The 17,452-nt window shown below is 38.9% G+C and overlaps 1 protein-coding gene across 1 annotated transcript in view; it reads left to right on the forward strand.

The window, feature by feature from the left end:
• ptch2.L (patched 2 L homeolog) overlaps window positions 1–16,756 on the forward strand; it is a 28,795-nt gene extending 12,039 nt beyond the window's left edge. Inside the window, exons 3-24 of the mRNA NM_001136166.1 lie at window positions 93–282; window positions 793–862; window positions 1,406–1,497; window positions 5,306–5,501; window positions 5,835–5,956; window positions 6,180–6,327; window positions 7,359–7,490; window positions 7,709–7,864; window positions 8,024–8,116; window positions 8,224–8,349; window positions 8,878–8,996; window positions 9,141–9,546; window positions 9,641–9,953; window positions 10,592–10,734; window positions 11,214–11,394; window positions 11,645–11,925; window positions 12,172–12,309; window positions 12,441–12,583; window positions 14,155–14,254; window positions 14,589–14,855; window positions 15,344–15,856; window positions 16,567–16,756. Coding sequence (NP_001129638.1) covers window positions 93–282; window positions 793–862; window positions 1,406–1,497; window positions 5,306–5,501; window positions 5,835–5,956; window positions 6,180–6,327; window positions 7,359–7,490; window positions 7,709–7,864; window positions 8,024–8,116; window positions 8,224–8,349; window positions 8,878–8,996; window positions 9,141–9,546; window positions 9,641–9,953; window positions 10,592–10,734; window positions 11,214–11,394; window positions 11,645–11,925; window positions 12,172–12,309; window positions 12,441–12,583; window positions 14,155–14,254; window positions 14,589–14,855; window positions 15,344–15,856 — 3,929 coding nt within the window. The 3' untranslated portion in view covers window positions 16,567–16,756. The remainder of the gene's footprint in view (window positions 1–92; window positions 283–792; window positions 863–1,405; window positions 1,498–5,305; window positions 5,502–5,834; window positions 5,957–6,179; window positions 6,328–7,358; window positions 7,491–7,708; window positions 7,865–8,023; window positions 8,117–8,223; window positions 8,350–8,877; window positions 8,997–9,140; window positions 9,547–9,640; window positions 9,954–10,591; window positions 10,735–11,213; window positions 11,395–11,644; window positions 11,926–12,171; window positions 12,310–12,440; window positions 12,584–14,154; window positions 14,255–14,588; window positions 14,856–15,343; window positions 15,857–16,566) is intronic.
• Window positions 16,757–17,452: the final 696 nt, after the last annotated feature.

Consider the following 17,452-nt stretch of genomic DNA (forward strand, 5'->3'; position numbering starts at 1 on the left):
AAGGGAGAGTAACATTGCCAGCACTAATTGTCAGGTGGAGACTTTTCTTAATGAAGTATACCTCAATTGACCAGCATGTTTTCCACCTACAGCTGGAAGCAGAGTGAGCCATGAGCTTCGCTACACTAAGGAGAAATTGGGAGAAGAATCTGTATATACCTCACAAATGCTGATCCAGACACCTAAAAGGGAAGGAGGAAATATACTGACCAATGAAGCCTTGCTTCTTCATCTGAGAGCAGCTCTTGCTGCAAGTAAAGTTCAAGTGTCTATGTATGGAAAGTAAGTGCAGACAATCATACTACACTATTGCACTCTAATGGCAAAGCTTTGTAGATACATATGCCCCTAAAATAAGGAATGATGTCCAAAGGAATAAAATGGACCTTGGAAAAACATGTCTGTTCATATAATGTCCATTTTTCATTTTAAGAGATTTGTAAAAACAACAATGGGCTTTCCAATCAGCTGGGAATTGTAGTTCCACTAGAGCGTAGTAGCTTTGTACCTCTCAAGGTCTCATGTAAGAGAAGAAACTCCCATTTCATTCAAATATGACAAGACCTCTTAGTTTTCTTACTTAATCTCATCAGATAGGAGGTTTGTTAAGTAAGTTATTCCCTTGTTCTTCCTGGGATTTTCATCCTCATATTATTTTACTCTTGGCATGAATTTTGACTCTGCAAATGTGTCCCTACTTTATTTTTTGCACAGACGTGAATGATGTATAATGTGCTCAACTTCCTGCATGGTGCCGTTGATGTTTTATCAACAACCTTAATTCTCTTACAGATCTTGGGACCTGAATAAAATCTGTTATAAATCTGGAGTTCCAATTATTGAAAATGGCATGATTGAGAGGGTGAGTTTTATTGTATTGTGCTGACACATTACACAATCACATTACAGCGAATTGATGCCCTTTGCAGTTAATTATATTAACTGACAATTGAAAAATTGTTGCTCAGAATAAAGTATAGAAGAATAAAGTACAACTGGCACATTGCCAAAGTATGTAATTGTAGACCATAGTTGGCAAGTGAAAAAAATGAAATAAAAAGTGACCGTGAATGATTTTCAAGTATTGCCAACAATGGTTGTCTAGTGTGACTATGAAGATTTTCTTTCATCCAGGTCATGGTATATCTAGTATAGTGGTATCTTGTGTAGCTGCTAGGGTTGCCACCTTTTCTGGAAAAATATACCGGCCTTCCTATATATTTATCTTTTTTCCCTATTAATAACATTGGGATCAACCATCATTTTTACCAGCCAGGTGGCAACCTAGTAGCTGCTGCTGAACTTTCAGAATCGGGAAATGCATGGCCAGTTGACCAAAGTCTTTGAAAATGTAATATCTAAATTAGGCTTTACCAGATGCTTATTAATTTTTTCTACCTTACAGATGATTGAGAAACTTTTCCCTTGTGTAATAATTACACCTCTGGACTGTTTTTGGGAAGGATCCCAGCTTCAAGGTGGCTCTGCATATCTACCGTAAGTAGACTTTCGTGAAAAAAATCTGCTAAATAAAATGAACGGTCAGGGATATCATTGTTTCTTTCACTATTTGTGTATGTAAAAAAGTAAATGTTACGTGGTAGGACTTGCTCTCGACTCAGCATCCTTTTGAACAGATGGAGCAGGCTTAGTAGACTTAGCTGGTCAGGGAATGTATTTGGGGATATTTTATGTTTGTTTCTGTATATCTTTGAGCAAAAATACTTTTCCACTTAAATGAAGAGCCTAGTAAGAGCTAAAGAGCAATGAGTACTGGAAATATACAACCACACCCCCTGTCTTCTGGTGGGAGTTGTAGTTGCAAACAAATGAGGGTAAAGCACTCACGTATTCTTTCTTTTAGTTTCCTTTCACCAAAAAGAAAAAAATCCCGCCCTCTAAGTCTTAAAACTTCAGTTTGTGGTAACCTTGAATTAGCCAATGTCACTGTGGCCATTCTGGACTTCTTCATATACCTTCCCAACTCACCCTCCCTCTCTGCCTGCCTCATGCAATTATGTTTCTATTAAGGCCAAGGGAGTGGGGATTGTGCTCGGAAGGGGAAAGCAGTGAAGGGTTTTTGGGAGGGGAGGGCAAGAGTGGGGAGTTGGGGGTGGAGAGGGAATAGAGGATGGAAACACAGACAATAGTGCCCATTCTTTCTGTTTACAAGTGTGTTTATCTATATGGGGCCCAAGCTGAGTTCCTGCTTTGTCAGCAAATGGTAACAGAGCACATTCTCATGCTAATGATCCTGTAAATGGCATGAGTTGCTAAACAAATTGAAATGCTGGCATTATTCAGACCGCTGGTGGAATAAAGAACTATAAAACAGAGAGGGGGGTAGGTTGGAAAGGGAGAATCAGAATTAAAAAAAAGTGAAGCGAGAAAGCAAGCAACTTAGAGCAAAGGCTTCATGTAGCACCATTGGTATTTTTTTTGGTAAATGCTTTAAATTGTCTCAGTTGTTGTAAATCCTTCAGTTTTGCATTCCAATATATTTATATATTTTTTAGAAATAATTTGTTTCAATCTTTTATAGGATAATTTTGTTGGATAATTAAACCAGTTAAATAAAATAAATTATGAATGGAACGAGATTTAAACCTGCAACTTGATGGTGTGCAGAAACCAAAGCATTGTTAAAGAAATAGGCAAATATTTTTTCAAGTATGAATGTCAGAATTTTTTTTCTAAAATTAGCTGTATTAATGCAGTTGGTTGCCCCTGCTGGAGATGGATTCCTTATCAGTAATATGGTGCTGGCCCGTAGGTATAATACTGTGAGTTGAGTCTTACAGGCTATTCCCCCTTCAGCTTTGGGGATCTCTCCCTTTTTTAACGCAAAGAGAGGCAGAGGGAGACGCTGTACAACAAAGGGGCAGCAATGTGTGGAAAAAACAAAAGCCTTGAGTTGGCTCAGTGAAGCAAGAAAAGGCAGATAAAGAGACTTCACTGTGGAAGCAACTGCCAGCCGCTTGGTATGTGGGAATCTGGAAGAATCAGCCTCCTTTCTAGCCAGATTTAATGAATTATTGCACTGCCCCTATGTAAGCCTAGTCCCCCCCTCACCGGCGAAACAGTTTTTGCATGTGTGTGTCCCTTTTATCTATTTGTCCCTTCAAACTTTGTTGAGAGGGGATTGTGGAAATTGTATCTTTTTGTTGAGGTAAAAATCTAATTGAGTCTCCTTCTACTTGGGTTAATGAGTAGTGTCGCCATTTTTTGCAAGGTTCTGTTCCCCCCTCAGAAGTCCTCTGCTTGGGGCTGTTTTGGATGATGGGTATGCAGTAAAAAGAGCCCCCTCCAGCTCTCACCTCTTTTTCCTTTCTTTTCTACCTCCTCCCATCCTCTCTCTCCTCCCCAATAGCTCCCCCCTCTTTCACCTTCCTTTATCAGGGAGCTTGAGAAAACACAGAACTTGTTATATGGGGTCATCACATCCTTTGCAGGACTAGAAATGTGAGTTTCCCAGCTACTCAAAGGGGAAGCAGGGACCCCTACCTCTATAAACTGTTTTTGGGGCCCATACATAAGAATGGTTGGAACTCTTAAGGAAAGAATTTCCTTTGAGCTGATGAATAACACTTGCTGCTAAAACAGATTTGTCTCATCAATCTAGAACCTAAATTTCCAATATTGTTGGTCATTCTGATGTGGTTGTTTTGCATTTGCCAGGTAGCCATTAAAGCAGATAATTTACTGACAATTAGAGATCCCTGCCAGGCTTCCTCTCAGTAGTTGACACCTTTTATTGGCATCTCCTTCACTATTAATTGCTGAAAGAAGTAGTATATTCATATCTCACTTGGCTGGGACTCTGGATGGAACTATATCTCTCTAAGCTGTATATAAATAGAATTATGCCATAGTCCTGTAACATTTTCTGCTTCTTTGTCTGCTCAGAACTTCTGATGGCAATTTTGACTCTTGGCCCTTCTTAATGTTACTTGAGTGGCCCACACAAAGTAACTCTCCCATTAAACCCCCTTTCATTTCACATGAAGTTGAACTCCTTATGTTATGGCCACTGCTTATATTATGTTTTCTAAAAGTACATATTTCCAAGCATTGTCTATAGCCTACTACTACTATTTTGTACTAAGTTCTCCCTGTCCATAACTAAAATATTTTTTTGTATTCTTTAAATGTATGTAGTATATTTGCTATGTGCTCTAGAAGTTGTTATTCGTGTGAAGTCATTTCATTGCCATTAAGCAAAGTAACCTAATGGTGTCTTCTCATGTGGCATTTCCATGTTTGAGGATGTTATGTTTTCCACTTGATGTTCTTTCTCATTTTCTGTAATCCATGTTAATGTGTTAGTGCCCAGCAGCAAAATACTTTTTTTCCCCTTCTTTTTATCTTGGGCAAAAAGAAAGATGTCTTATCTATGTTGTAACTACAGATATAGAAAAGTTCTTTGAAGTGAAACGATCTTAATTAGGACAAAGTAAATAAAAAATCAGGGTTTCAAAACAAATAAATAAATAAATAAACCAAGTGCTAAAGAGCTTTTCCCATTGTTAAGCTTTGATCCTTTGCTAACTTGCAGCCCTTAGCCCAATCCCCTGCCTTCCTTGCACAACTCCCTGGTCTATCAAGATGTTACTGAGTTGCTGTTAATTGCCCTGACTTGCGCTGCGCACTGAAGAAATGGGAGCAGACGGCTTTGTTCCCCTGTGTAACAGGATAATACATGCTCTTTTTCTCAGCATCTGGCACGCCTCACTAGTAAAGGGGGGATGCAGCCCCCAGGAACAACATAGATCTTGGGAGGTAAAGAGAAAAATTGTGACAGTCAGAAATAAAACCACAATGCCATTAACTGTCTCTCCTTCCTGGCAGCCATTTGGTTATAAAGAAACAACTAGATGATTTCACGTGGATTTTTACATTTTAAATACAGTAGAACCCCCATTTTACATTTTTTCAGGGGACCAGAAAAAATAGTGTAAAATCCAAGAAAATGTAAAATCAGGGAAATGTATTATGCATAATATATAGGTGGGATCACAAAACATAAAGACAACAATGTAAATTGAGGAAAACCTTAATATCAGGGGATATAAAATTGAGGTTCCACTGTATCTGATTTGTCAAATAAACAATTCTTTTTTTCTATGAGAATGAATGTGATTGGTTTCAAAACATCAAATTCTGTTCTAGTTCACATAATTCATCATAGACGTAATTATTTTGTGCATTAGTGAATTGGCAATGTATTTGTAAATATCAATTTATGGAGGCAACTTTATGCCAAATACAACCTCTTTAGATAACATGAACTCCTTTACTTTTACAGAGGAAGAGCTGACATTCAATGGACCAACCTAGATCCCATCAAGTTAATGGAAGAGCTTGGTCAGTTCACCAGTCTTGATGGCTTCAAGGAAATGCTGGACAAGGCTGAAGTAGGACAGGGATATATGGAACGACCTTGTCTGGACCCTACAGACAGTGATTGCCCGGAAAGTTCTCCTAACAAGAAGACAAAGAAGGTAAAGATTACAAAAGTTATACAAACAGATCTCTATCAGGCTAGCAGTGTGAGAATTAGATATTTTTTGTCTCTGAGGGTTCAGTGATTATTTTGCATTTTATTATAAAGAAACAGCCACAAGTATTCTCTAGTAAGCTGCTCTGCCACATTAAATAGTTATATATTCATATTATGAAATAGTTTTCAGTGATCATTAGGATTTCTGGTAGTAGAGTAGTATATTTGTTTGATGGACCATGGCAACTTTAATTGTTCATCTTAAAATTTTAGAGCAAAAAAAAGATTCAATGGACATTATTTCTTACATTCCTCATTGTTTAATTCTCTACAGAAGCCTGATATTGTTTCCACACTTCGAGGTGGCTGCTATGGATTTTCCAAGAAATTTATGTATTGGCAGAAAGAACTGATCTTGGGGGGGATGCTAAAAGGGCCAGACGGTGAACTCAAAAGGTAACGGAAATATGTAATTGTTACAAGTAGTGTTTTAGCATGTAGATTATATTTCTCGTACTATACTCTTGCTCAGTACATTTGTAACTGTTTAATCCATGATCATCTGGGATCTAAATGGTTATTTGGATCTGAACAGCATAAAGAACTTGTCTGTAATTGTTTTAATTTGAAAACCTCACATTATTAAGGATTCTTCTGATGATAAAATGTTTTTCTCCAGTGCTGAAGCTCTGCAGACAATGTACCTCTTAATGAGCCCAGGACAGCTGTATGAGCACTTCAAAGATGACTATGAGATTCATGACATTAACTGGAATGAAGAGAAAGCAGCAGCCATCTTGGAATCCTGGCAAAGAAAATTTGTAGAGGTAAAAAAAAAGTTAAAATCCCACTGGCATAATTTAACTGTTCTATGTCACTGAGCTGCTTATCAGTAGTTTTTGAGATATATTAAAAGTCTTTGATTAACTTACTTTGGCTAAATCATATTGTGTGATGTAGGTACATGATTTATCCTTAAAGAGAGGTATAGTGAATCTGTTATGGTGCCATGTGATTCCTTGATTTTGGAAATTACCATTTCATTTAGAATTAATTTGCTTGCCTGGGGAAAGCCCTAGCATATTGTTGACAGTGAAGCTTGTAGAATTAACATCTAGAATAGTGAGACCACCACAGAGTGGACAGCAGGCAGGGCAATTTGAGACATGGCTGTATTAGTGTGCAAAGAATTTAATCATAGAGGGTGGGGGCTGGGTCATTTACTGACCCTGTTATAGAGATGGACCTTCTCCAGAGACCAGGCGACCTTATTCAACCTTTGCCCCTTATGAGCTACAGCATCTGCATTCATCATTCTTTGCTGTCATGAAGGGGTGATTTTGTGAGGAAAATAAGGAGGAGGGAAGGAAAAACATTAAATCTAGAATGCCACCCCCAAAAATCATCCATTGCATTTTCTGATAAAGACCAAATCTTCGTGTTTTTCCCCTAAAATTTAGTGGTAGGCTTAAAAGTGTATTATTAACCAGCAGACATACGCAACATTCTTCTATATTCCATAGCAATTGTAATTTTATTAATGCATAAAGGCTTCATGCTGCCATTAAAAAAGGTCATTAAGTACACAGGCAAATTTCCCACAGGTATTAATTTATTGTTCTGCATAATTATGACTTACATTTTGCTACACAGTAGACAAGATTCTTATATTGCCTTCCTATTTTCCAATCACTGTAGAATCACCTTGAATGTGCACAGCATCCTGTAAGTGTTCAAGGCGTGTTCAAACACACGTGTTGAATGAATGACATAGCCACTAAAATGCATTTGTGTGTCCACACTAATACTGCAATTGCGTTCAATGTTTTAAATGTTCTATTTTATTTTTACTACACAGCAAGCACAACAGTCCATCCCACAGAACTCATCCCAGGACATCCATGCCTTTTCCACCACCACACTTAATGACATCATGAAATCCTTCTCTGACGTCAGTGCCATCCGCGTGGCTGGGGGATACCTGCTTATGGTATGATTTGATACCTTGTTCTCAGACCATATGTGCTTGTGGGATCGATATCATACATTTTTTCTGCATATTCAAATAGCAACAGTTAATGAAATCAGGATGTATTAAAAGAAGTGTTAGTCCATAACTATATATTTGTGTCTATGTAAGGCGGATGTATCCTTTTCTAAATGCAGGTTCAGCTCTTCCTTACAGTAATTTCAATCATTTCTCTGCAGCTAGCTTATGCCTGTGCCACTATGCTGCGCTGGGACTGTTCCAAATCCCAAGGAGCGGTGGGCTTAGCTGGAGTACTTCTTGTGGCTCTATCTGTAGCCTCGGGTCTTGGACTCTGCTCTCTCCTGGGCATCTCCTTCAATGCTGCTACTACACAGGTACTAAGATACTTGGATCCAGATATCATTCATTATGTGAAAATAAATAGATTTCTGTTGTGTGATTTGTGATTTTAAATGGAATAATAGGTACAGTGCACTTGTTGTTGTACTTACCATCTTTGCATTCTTTAAATAACTTCTTTCTGTTTCTTACAGGTCCTTCCATTTTTGGCGTTGGGCATTGGAGTAGATGACATGTTCCTCCTGGCACATGCATTCACAGAGACCAGTCTGAGTACCCCCTTCAAGGTAAGATGCAGCCCCTTCAGGTTTTATGTAGAAAGTGTGCATATGCATGCCATGATATTGTTACAAAGAAATTAGAGACATCTAAATTTTTTATGCATTTGTTGTAGGAGCGTACAGGTGAATGCTTGAGACGTACGGGTACTAGTGTGGCCCTAACATCGATCAACAACATGATTGCATTCTTCATGGCCGCACTTGTGCCTATTCCTGCCTTACGGGCATTCTCTCTGCAGGTAAGCCAGTGATTTCTTTCTGTCAGATTATGGTGGCCTGACCTTGAAAAACCCAACTGTATACATTACTTGTGTTATTCTGTATGTATATCATATTTTTTAATAGAGAATGGAAAATGCACAGTACCTGAACACACACATTTTAGAGGCAGACTTTTTTTTTGCCTCTTCCTCTTTCAGTGACCCTGGAGGGTAGTGAAAGGTAAAACCCATATACAGGGCTTTAATGGAAAGAGGCTAAACTCAGGTGAAAGGTGAAGGTAGAACAAAGGCCCAAACATCTTTTCAGATGTCACCTAGAGGGGGGTGTATAAGTTGAGGGGGCAGGATAGATCCACTCTTCTGGTGTGCATTTGTTCTGGAAATAACTTTGAAGAGCACTGCCGAAGCATATAATGTGCAGCCCATGTAATAACAGATAAAATAAACTTTAAAACATTTCCTTGCTAAATCCTAGTTGCATTCTGTGAACATTACAATTGTGGTTGTTCTGGCAGGTGTTCTTACCATTGGTCTTTCCCTTTACAGGCAGCAGTGGTAGTTGTTTTCAACTTTGCAATGGTCCTATTAATATTTCCTGCCATTCTGAGCCTGGACCTTCACAGGAGGGAGGACCAGAGGTTGGACATCCTCTGTTGCTTTTACAGGTGAATAAAATGAGAACAATTTACTGCAGTTGCTAAATAGAAAATAATTTGCTTAAAAAAAATTGACTATTTGGATAAATGTCAAGCTATTCCATAGATTGTCAGCTTTTATATCTAATTAAATATTGTTTTTTTACTTTGCAGCCCTTGCTCTTCCAGAGTGATTCAGATCCAACCCCAGGAGTTTTCTGATGCAAATGACAATCATACTTACCATCCTTCCTCATATGGAAACCCAACCATCACCACCAGCACTCAGATCACTACCACAGTGCAAGCCTTTACACAGTGTGACCCATCTGGACATCATATTGTCACCATTTTACCCCCTACTTCACAGATTTCCACGTCACCCTCAGTCATTGTGCCTACTATGGACCCTCTTGGGTCCCAAGTTTTCAGCCCATCTAGCTCAACCCGGGATTTGTTGGCCCAACTAGATGAAAGCAAAGAAAAGAGGGAGTGTGTTCCTCTGCCATTCCTAAAATGGAGCCTCTCTGATTTTGCCCGGGAAAAATATGCCCCTGTGCTGCTAAAAGCAGAAACCAAGGTATTTGATTTTAAACCATATGCACTCCTGAGCTACTGTAGAGCTTGTATTCATTTTTTCACAAAACTAATCCAATTTTATTTTATTCCTGCAGGGAATTGTTGTGGCTCTATTTATGGCTCTTCTGGGTCTTGGGCTGTATGGGACCACCATGGTCCATGATGGCTTGTACTTAACAGACATTATCCCACGTGAGACCAAGGAATACAACTTCATCTCTGCCCAGTTCAAGTATTTCTCCTTCTATAACATGTTTATAGTAACCAAGGATGGATTTAATTACCCCAAAGCCCAGGAATCTCTTTATGATCTTCATGAAGCTTTTGGCTCTGTCAGATATGTAGTGCGTGAAGAAGGAAGAGACCTGCCCAAAATGTGGCTCCATTACTTTCAGGACTGGCTCAGAGGTAAGCATAAGTAAAAAAAAATACATTTTTTTTTTTTAAGTTCAAAACAGTTTGGAAAGATTTGGGACTTAACTATACTAAAGAACTGTGTTGTATCTTGTTATACATACCTCCAGTTAGAAGCTTTGCCAAGGTCCCACAGTTGTTGGGGAAGCATCACTTACAACCACATAAAATAATTAAGCCACTTGGCTTGTAAAACTGTTGATTACAAAACATCTTACAGGGCATGTAACTTACAAGAGTTCTGCCAAACATTATTATCATGTGGGACACATGAACTATTACGATTCTATTAGAGTTTGCGGATAGCAGATGAGAACAGGTGGTGTTCATTTTCAGCCCTCAAGAATGACAAGAAAGAATTTGGATTTGGCAGATTTGACTTGCCAGTTGGGTATTAAATTAAATTACTTGATTAATTAGGGCACTGATGCTAAGTAAAAGGATACTTTCCAACCTTCACAGAAATGTTTCCTAACTGGAATGTAGTGCTCACCTGTGATAATAGAAAACTTAATAGGACACTCAAACTGCTTCCCAATCAACCTATCTAAAAAAAATTATATAAAATCTAAGAGCAAATGAAGGAGGAGATGTTCCTTACTTTTGCTTAATCAATTTTCCTATCTGTTTAGGCCTTCAGACTGCCTTTGACAAGGATTGGGAATCAGGACGTATGACACAGGACAATTACAGAAATGGAACTGAAGATGGTGTTCTGGCCTATAAGCTCCTCATTCAAACTGGAAATAAGAAGGAACCCTTCAACTTCAATCAGGTAGGGAATGTGCTGTGTATGTGAAAAAAAAAAAAAAAAAAGAATTCTTAATAGCATAATAACTTGCTGTAATTGTTCACATAATCCATACAATATGCATTATGCCCTCCTCAGTGGTTGTTTAATACGAACCTAAAAGTGACTGAAGTTAATAGTGTTTGAGCTCTACAAGATGCTTAATCATCACTTACATTAATACCTAATGACAGTTACAATTTGGGGGACTTTGTCAGATAATAGGTAGGCTATTTCTGTAGCAGTCGACAAATAAACTGTAGAAGTGCTAATGACCTGATGACAATTACTAATCAGATCCACTTAATTGGTATTGAAACTTTCTAGTGAGTGTGTTGTGATAGAATATGCAATGTCCATCTCTTTTACATTAGAATGAAAAGATTTCTACTCCAGTATACTAATCCCATTCAAACATGAGGGGGTCTCCTAACTGACAAATCACTTTTTTTCTCCATGAATAGTTGACAAGCCGACGCTTGGTGGATGAGAAGGGGCTGATACCACAGGATGCTTTCTATATCTACCTAACTGTTTGGGTCAGCAATGATCCACTGGGGTATGCAGCTTCACAGGCCAACTTCTACCCACAGCCTCCAGAGTGGATACATGACCGATATGACACCACTGGGGAGAATCTGAGAAGTAAGTTCTTCAGCTATAAGCTCCAAGCCAATCCAAACCAATCTCTTAGCTCTTATGCAGCTTATTTATTAAACTTTGTGCCTTGTATTAATTAGTACAATGAACTTTATACTAGTCGCATAATAGTTGAGGAGATTAAAATATGTTACCTCGAACACTAACCTTTTAATATATTAATTTGAAGAGCTTTTCTCCTTATGTAACAAGATCTCTCCCTGAACCTCTGTTAACAATTCTCTTCTTCCCACAGTCCCAGCTGCTGAGCCCATTGAATTTGCTCAGTTCCCATTCTACCTGAATGGCCTTCGGCAAACATCAGATTTTATTGAGGCCATTGAGAGTGTGCGCTCTATATGTGAGGAGTTTGTCAAGCAGGGTGTTCACAGCTACCCCAGTGGTTATCCCTTCCTCTTCTGGGAGCAATATATCGGTCTCCGCCACTGGTTCCTTCTGGCTATCAGCATTGTCTTGGCATGCACCTTTCTGGTGTGTGCCATTCTCCTTCTGAATCCCTGGACTGCAGGCATCATTGTAAGTTCTTAAAATTGTCTCAGTGTTCTCACTTAATAATGTTCAGGAATAAGTACTTTAGAAACATATGTTAATAATAATAATAATAATCATACTAATACTATGGCTGCTGCAGAGTAACAACACTTATTTGTTTGCAGTAGCTGCAGATCTAAAGGCTTACTTATTTTTATTTGATATGTCAGATTGAATCTTCATGCTGTGTGTAATATTGTCACAGAGTTAACCTGCTTGTTGTTCTGCTAGGTTTTCATTTTGGCCATGATGACAGTCGAGCTTTTTGGAATCATGGGATTGATCGGTATTAAACTGAGTGCCATTCCAGTGGTGATTCTCATTGCTTCAGTTGGGATAGGCGTGGAATTCACTGTGCACGTGGCCCTGGTATGTGTTGCTCACTTTTTGCAAACTGTTTCAAAAGTTTTTGTCTTGTAACATCACCATAACCGTAACATCAGATGCCGTAACATCAGATGCTGCTTCCAAAGAGTAATCACCTTTAATTCTTTCCCTAGGGCTTCCTCACTGCCATTGGAGACCGAAACCAACGTTCAGTACTAGCTCTGGAACATATGTTTGCTCCAGTCCTGGATGGGGCCATTTCCACTCTTTTAGGAGTGCTTATGCTTGCAGGATCTGAATTCGATTTTATTCTGAGGTAAGGATATATGCATATGTCTTAATTTCATGCAATGTGGCATATATCATTGATTCTTATGTGGCAGTATAGGTGAGCAACATGTCAGTGCTTAGGACCAGGAACTCTTAACTGGTAGTTCTGTTGAGAATGATGCTGTTTAACAAATGCATATTTGGCAGCTACTACTTGGTATAATGTTGGTAACCAAGGTGTTTTGTACCCTGAATGTAAACTTATTTCAATAAAGTTAGATTTAAATTCCATTTAAAATCTTCTCATAGCGCTCAACGTTTGGTTTGGTGCCAGTAGTGTTTTTTGGGCAGTGAAACAGTTAAAACAAATATTTAAAACGTAAAAAATCCAGTTTGGTTTGACGTAGTTTGTGCTATGAGTGATTCCTGGGTCTATGCTGTGCTGGCGAGGGATGATAGCCTATGTGCTGTTTAAAAGACACAGTTGCTGAATCTTATCCAAACCCATTCCTTTCAACCTGGGAGGTCTTGTTTAGAGGAGGAGGGAGGAGGGAGCGAGGCAAGCCCTGGCCGATCAGGAAATAGCAGAACTATCCCTCATGTAAACAGACTTTCTGTGCAGAATTTGGTATAAACAGCTGAACAAGTTCAGAGATCTGACACCGGTCCCCCACCCCCTAGGCCTGAGCATGTGCCCCCTCCTAAACTAAACACTCAATGGGAGAGATTACAGGACACAGCATAAACATCAAATCCCACTTCTAAGCATGATACTGATTCACAGCTTGGCACTGGGACCAGTTAACCCTTCCATAAGTTAAGGCGCACCCTCAGTCTTAGGTTGGGCATGTGGGACTAAAAGTGCTGCCAGCATGCAGAATCTTGGCCACAGCCCAGGGAAATGCCAGAAGTAACCCATATTTCAGCTCAAATAGTTCAACTTTTTAGGAAGTTTCTGGCCAGACTACTTACTTGGCATTGGAGCAAGTGACCCAGTTTTGCTCACGTCAAGTCTTTAGTGTTTAAACTTTGCCAAGGACGCTCTCTCCCTTCATCCTTTATCCACTGCTTTCTCTCAGCCTCCATAGTCACTCCCTTCCCCCTCCTTTTGGTTAGAATGCAGGTTCTAATGGATGAGAAGGGGGAGGGAAGGGAAAGTGCAGGAAGCAGGGGCACTAGCACTGACAGACAGAAAGTCCCCAAGGGAGCGACTCCTAAACTCCAACCTGAAGCCATTCTAATCATGAAACAACACAAGGGGAGTGCTCCTTTAACCCTACTTAACCCTTTCACTGTTATTCACCTCAGTGTCCCATATTTCTGGCCACCAAGTGCTGTGGACTAATTGGTTCATTTCTAAAAGAAGCCACAGAACCAGTTTGTTGCTTGGTTTCCAGAACTGCTCAAAGAGCTTGTAAAAATTACATTGCAAGGACAGTGAGTTAAATTGTCCTTTAATAGATTTTAAGTTAAGACACTGATATATGATCCACTTTAAGTATATATATATATATATATATATATATATATATATATATATATATATATATATATATATGTGCCAAAATACTCACCTACCCAATTTCCATTCTAACACCAATATGATGTTCTATCCAGGTACTTCTTTGCTGTGCTGACAATTCTGACCATTTTGGGCCTTCTCAATGGACTTGTTCTCCTTCCTGTGCTGCTTTCATTAATTGGACCCCCTGCTGAAGTAAGTTCAATAACCCAATCTAAAAACACTCAAAAGACGCATAATGCTTAGAAATATTATATACAATATTATATATTTTAGAGTTGGTCAGAGATGGGTGTACATTTCACTTGTGACTTGTAATAATATGCTGCCTTCTACAGTAGTACTTCTCTCATGTAGACTTGCAGCTATTAAGATTCTCTATGCCTACAATAGCCTTTATTTTTCTGTATTGCAGCTATTAAGATTATCTTTGCCCACAATAGCCTTTATTTTTTGGGTATAGTGTTTTATGTCTCAACTTACAATGAATATGTTTAATGTATAAATATGCTTCTGTTCTTTCCTGTAGGTTACCCCAGCTGATAATGGTAGCCGACTGCCTACTCCCACACCTGAACCTCTTCCTCCACCTCTAAGCCACCATGCCTTCTATATGAACCATAAAGGATTCAGTGATCCTGAAGATTCTTCAGAATACTACTCCGAGACCACAACCACATCAGGTTTGGAGGAAGATGACCCCCGGCTATATGAACGCAGCGCTTACATCATACCCCCCAAACCACCACACATCATCTTGGAAGCCAGCAAGGATCCAAATTATCCCAAAATAACGGTAAGGCCTCAGGGTCATGCCACCACATAAAATAATTGCATTGGTTTGTTACTGTAAGAAAAAGATGTATAAATTATTCTCATACATCTAGTAGGTAATATGGAGATGCAAAAAATATTTCTTAAAGTAGGAGTGTTCCTCCTGTGGCTCTTTAGCTGCTGAACTGCTACCTATAGTGCATCCAACTTTTAGTGGATTGTTTATAATTCCATAGCCATTGGCTAGACAGTGAGAGCTGTATGCTGTTTGCTACTGTTGCTTCTCCATATTACATTTTGTTATAGGACAGGATTAGAGACACATGGTCTAAACCCATACACAAAATTAATAATTTTAGCAACAGTATCTTTAAATATTGCCGCTAGTCAGGATATGTGGCAGATAATAAAGCATGAAATTTGCTGTATTTGTCAATTTATGTATAGTAACCTTGTTTGAAAACCATATGGAACAATACTGATTATGATTATGTTTTCTCCTGATTACAGTTGGTGAAGCCTTGCAAGGGCAACCAGGATGTTCCAGGCAATAAAGACTCTCAGGATATCAATAACAGTGAGGCACTTCCTGGTAAAGACATATCACATAGAACCTGCCAAGAGCAGAAGGACACTAAGGAGCCCAGTGGCTCAAGGATGAGACAACAGTTGCCCACACCATCTGGGCCAACAAGGACTAACCAGCCCCAAAATTCATGGGCTCAGCACAATACAAGGCCTCAAGGCCACAGGACTGCACCTCCAGCATACTGTGCAAAAATGTCAGGACCCAATGGTTCCATTACTACAGTAACAGCTACAGCTTCGGTAACTGTTGCTGTACACCCAAGCTTGCCTGGAACTGTACGTGGCTACAATCATGAGGGCTTTGAGGACAGTGATATAGACTGCATGGCAATCAGGCCAGAGTGGGCAAAACGGAGAGTCAAGCACCCAGAAGTCTTCGAATTGGAAGATCTGGAACAGGATAGAAGACAGGACGACTTGTCTGTTCAACACTAGGTCAGTAGCCAATGTATTTTTAAAATCCCTTATCTGTGTATATGCACTGCCATGTATTTAGAAAAATACACACATAGTAATTTTAAGTATAAAGAGACGTGCATCCCATTCCTACTGAGAAGAGTATTTTGTAACCTTTCAGTAAATCCACAGAACCCTTAATATTTAGAAGTGAATTCTCAGTGTGTGAGGAGAAACAATCTTTTAGAAGAAGCAAATTTCCCTTGTACGCTTATCACTTCGTGTTCATCAGAACAGGAAGCTGATCCTGCCCTCCTATTGTGCCACTATTGTAAAACCCAGCAGGGAATTTAACGTTACCCTTGCTAAAGATGACTGTTCCCATGAAGACAGTTAAAAGCAGCCCCCATCGTGTACATTTGAAATATCTTGTGTTTCACAAAGGCTCGATGTTTATGAAGGTTACAAAAGGCTCCCTTACGTAGGGGCCGCTTCTATTTGTTTAAGCTATGATTTTCCATTTCCAGTGAAATCTGTTTAACCACCTAATTTCCAAAGGTGGGAGAAAAGAGGCTAGTATGGGAGGCAGGCTTTCCATCCAAATGTAAATACCCCTTTAATCCCTTTTCTGCTAGAAGAGCAGACTTCCCAGTAGCAAAGGGATTATCAGTCCATGAAAGTTATGTGGAAAATAAAACCAGCCCAACGATGTAACTAACGTTTTTTCTCTGCGTTCTTTTCTCTTTTAGTGTCAATCTCTAGAGCCAGCTGTGGAACAGAAAGAGTTAAACCTAACTTCAAAGAAAACCGTCTAAAAGAAGAAGAAAAAATATATTACTAATTGTAATAATGTTTATAATGCAAAGCAAATCTATGTATTAGAGACTTTCTGTATGACTATATTTTGTTATGAAAATTCACACAAAAACAAAAAAAAAATCCTATTTAATAAGCTGATGATCTTGTACTGTAAGGAGACCCCCTGGGCTGCACAATGTTGTGTAAGCACATGGCCCCGTCTATTGTCTAGTTTCCCAGCATACCATACTTACCAGTGTTGCTGCTATCAGGAAATGAAATCCCATACTATCATATCTTAGGGTATTTTGTATCATTCTGAAACATGCAAATATATATTTTTATATAAAATAACAGAAAGTACAAATTTCAAGCTGCATTTGCTGTTTCTTTTGAGAAACAGTACTTTTTGGTAACTGCTTCATCCTCGCATCATGATGCTGCACCTGGTGTCCTCTTGTAACAGAAAAAAAAGTAAAAGAAAGCATGTGTAAAGACACAAAATCTGTGAAATATAGAATGGTACAAAATACTGTTTCATATTGGAACAATCCATATTTTAGGTATAAAATAGAGCTGAAAAAAATCTTTCTATTTAACTTGGAAAAATGCTATGTGTCTCTATGATGGGGCAACATGGCATCACCTACCTGAGAAAATAGTACCATTACCCAAAATAAATTGGAGTACAATCAAATATATAAGTGGAGAGGAAGTTTTACATTTATTGCACACTTCAATTTTACACCTTTTTTGAACTATAACTCTCATCATCCATGACAACATAGGCCTCATTAAATATATGCAGAATGCTGTAATTAAGATGAATGTCCTCCA

The sequence above is a fragment of the Xenopus laevis genome, chromosome 4L, assembly GCF_017654675.1.
Source record: "Xenopus laevis strain J_2021 chromosome 4L, Xenopus_laevis_v10.1, whole genome shotgun sequence".
Lineage (NCBI taxonomy): Eukaryota > Metazoa > Chordata > Amphibia > Anura > Pipidae > Xenopus > Xenopus laevis.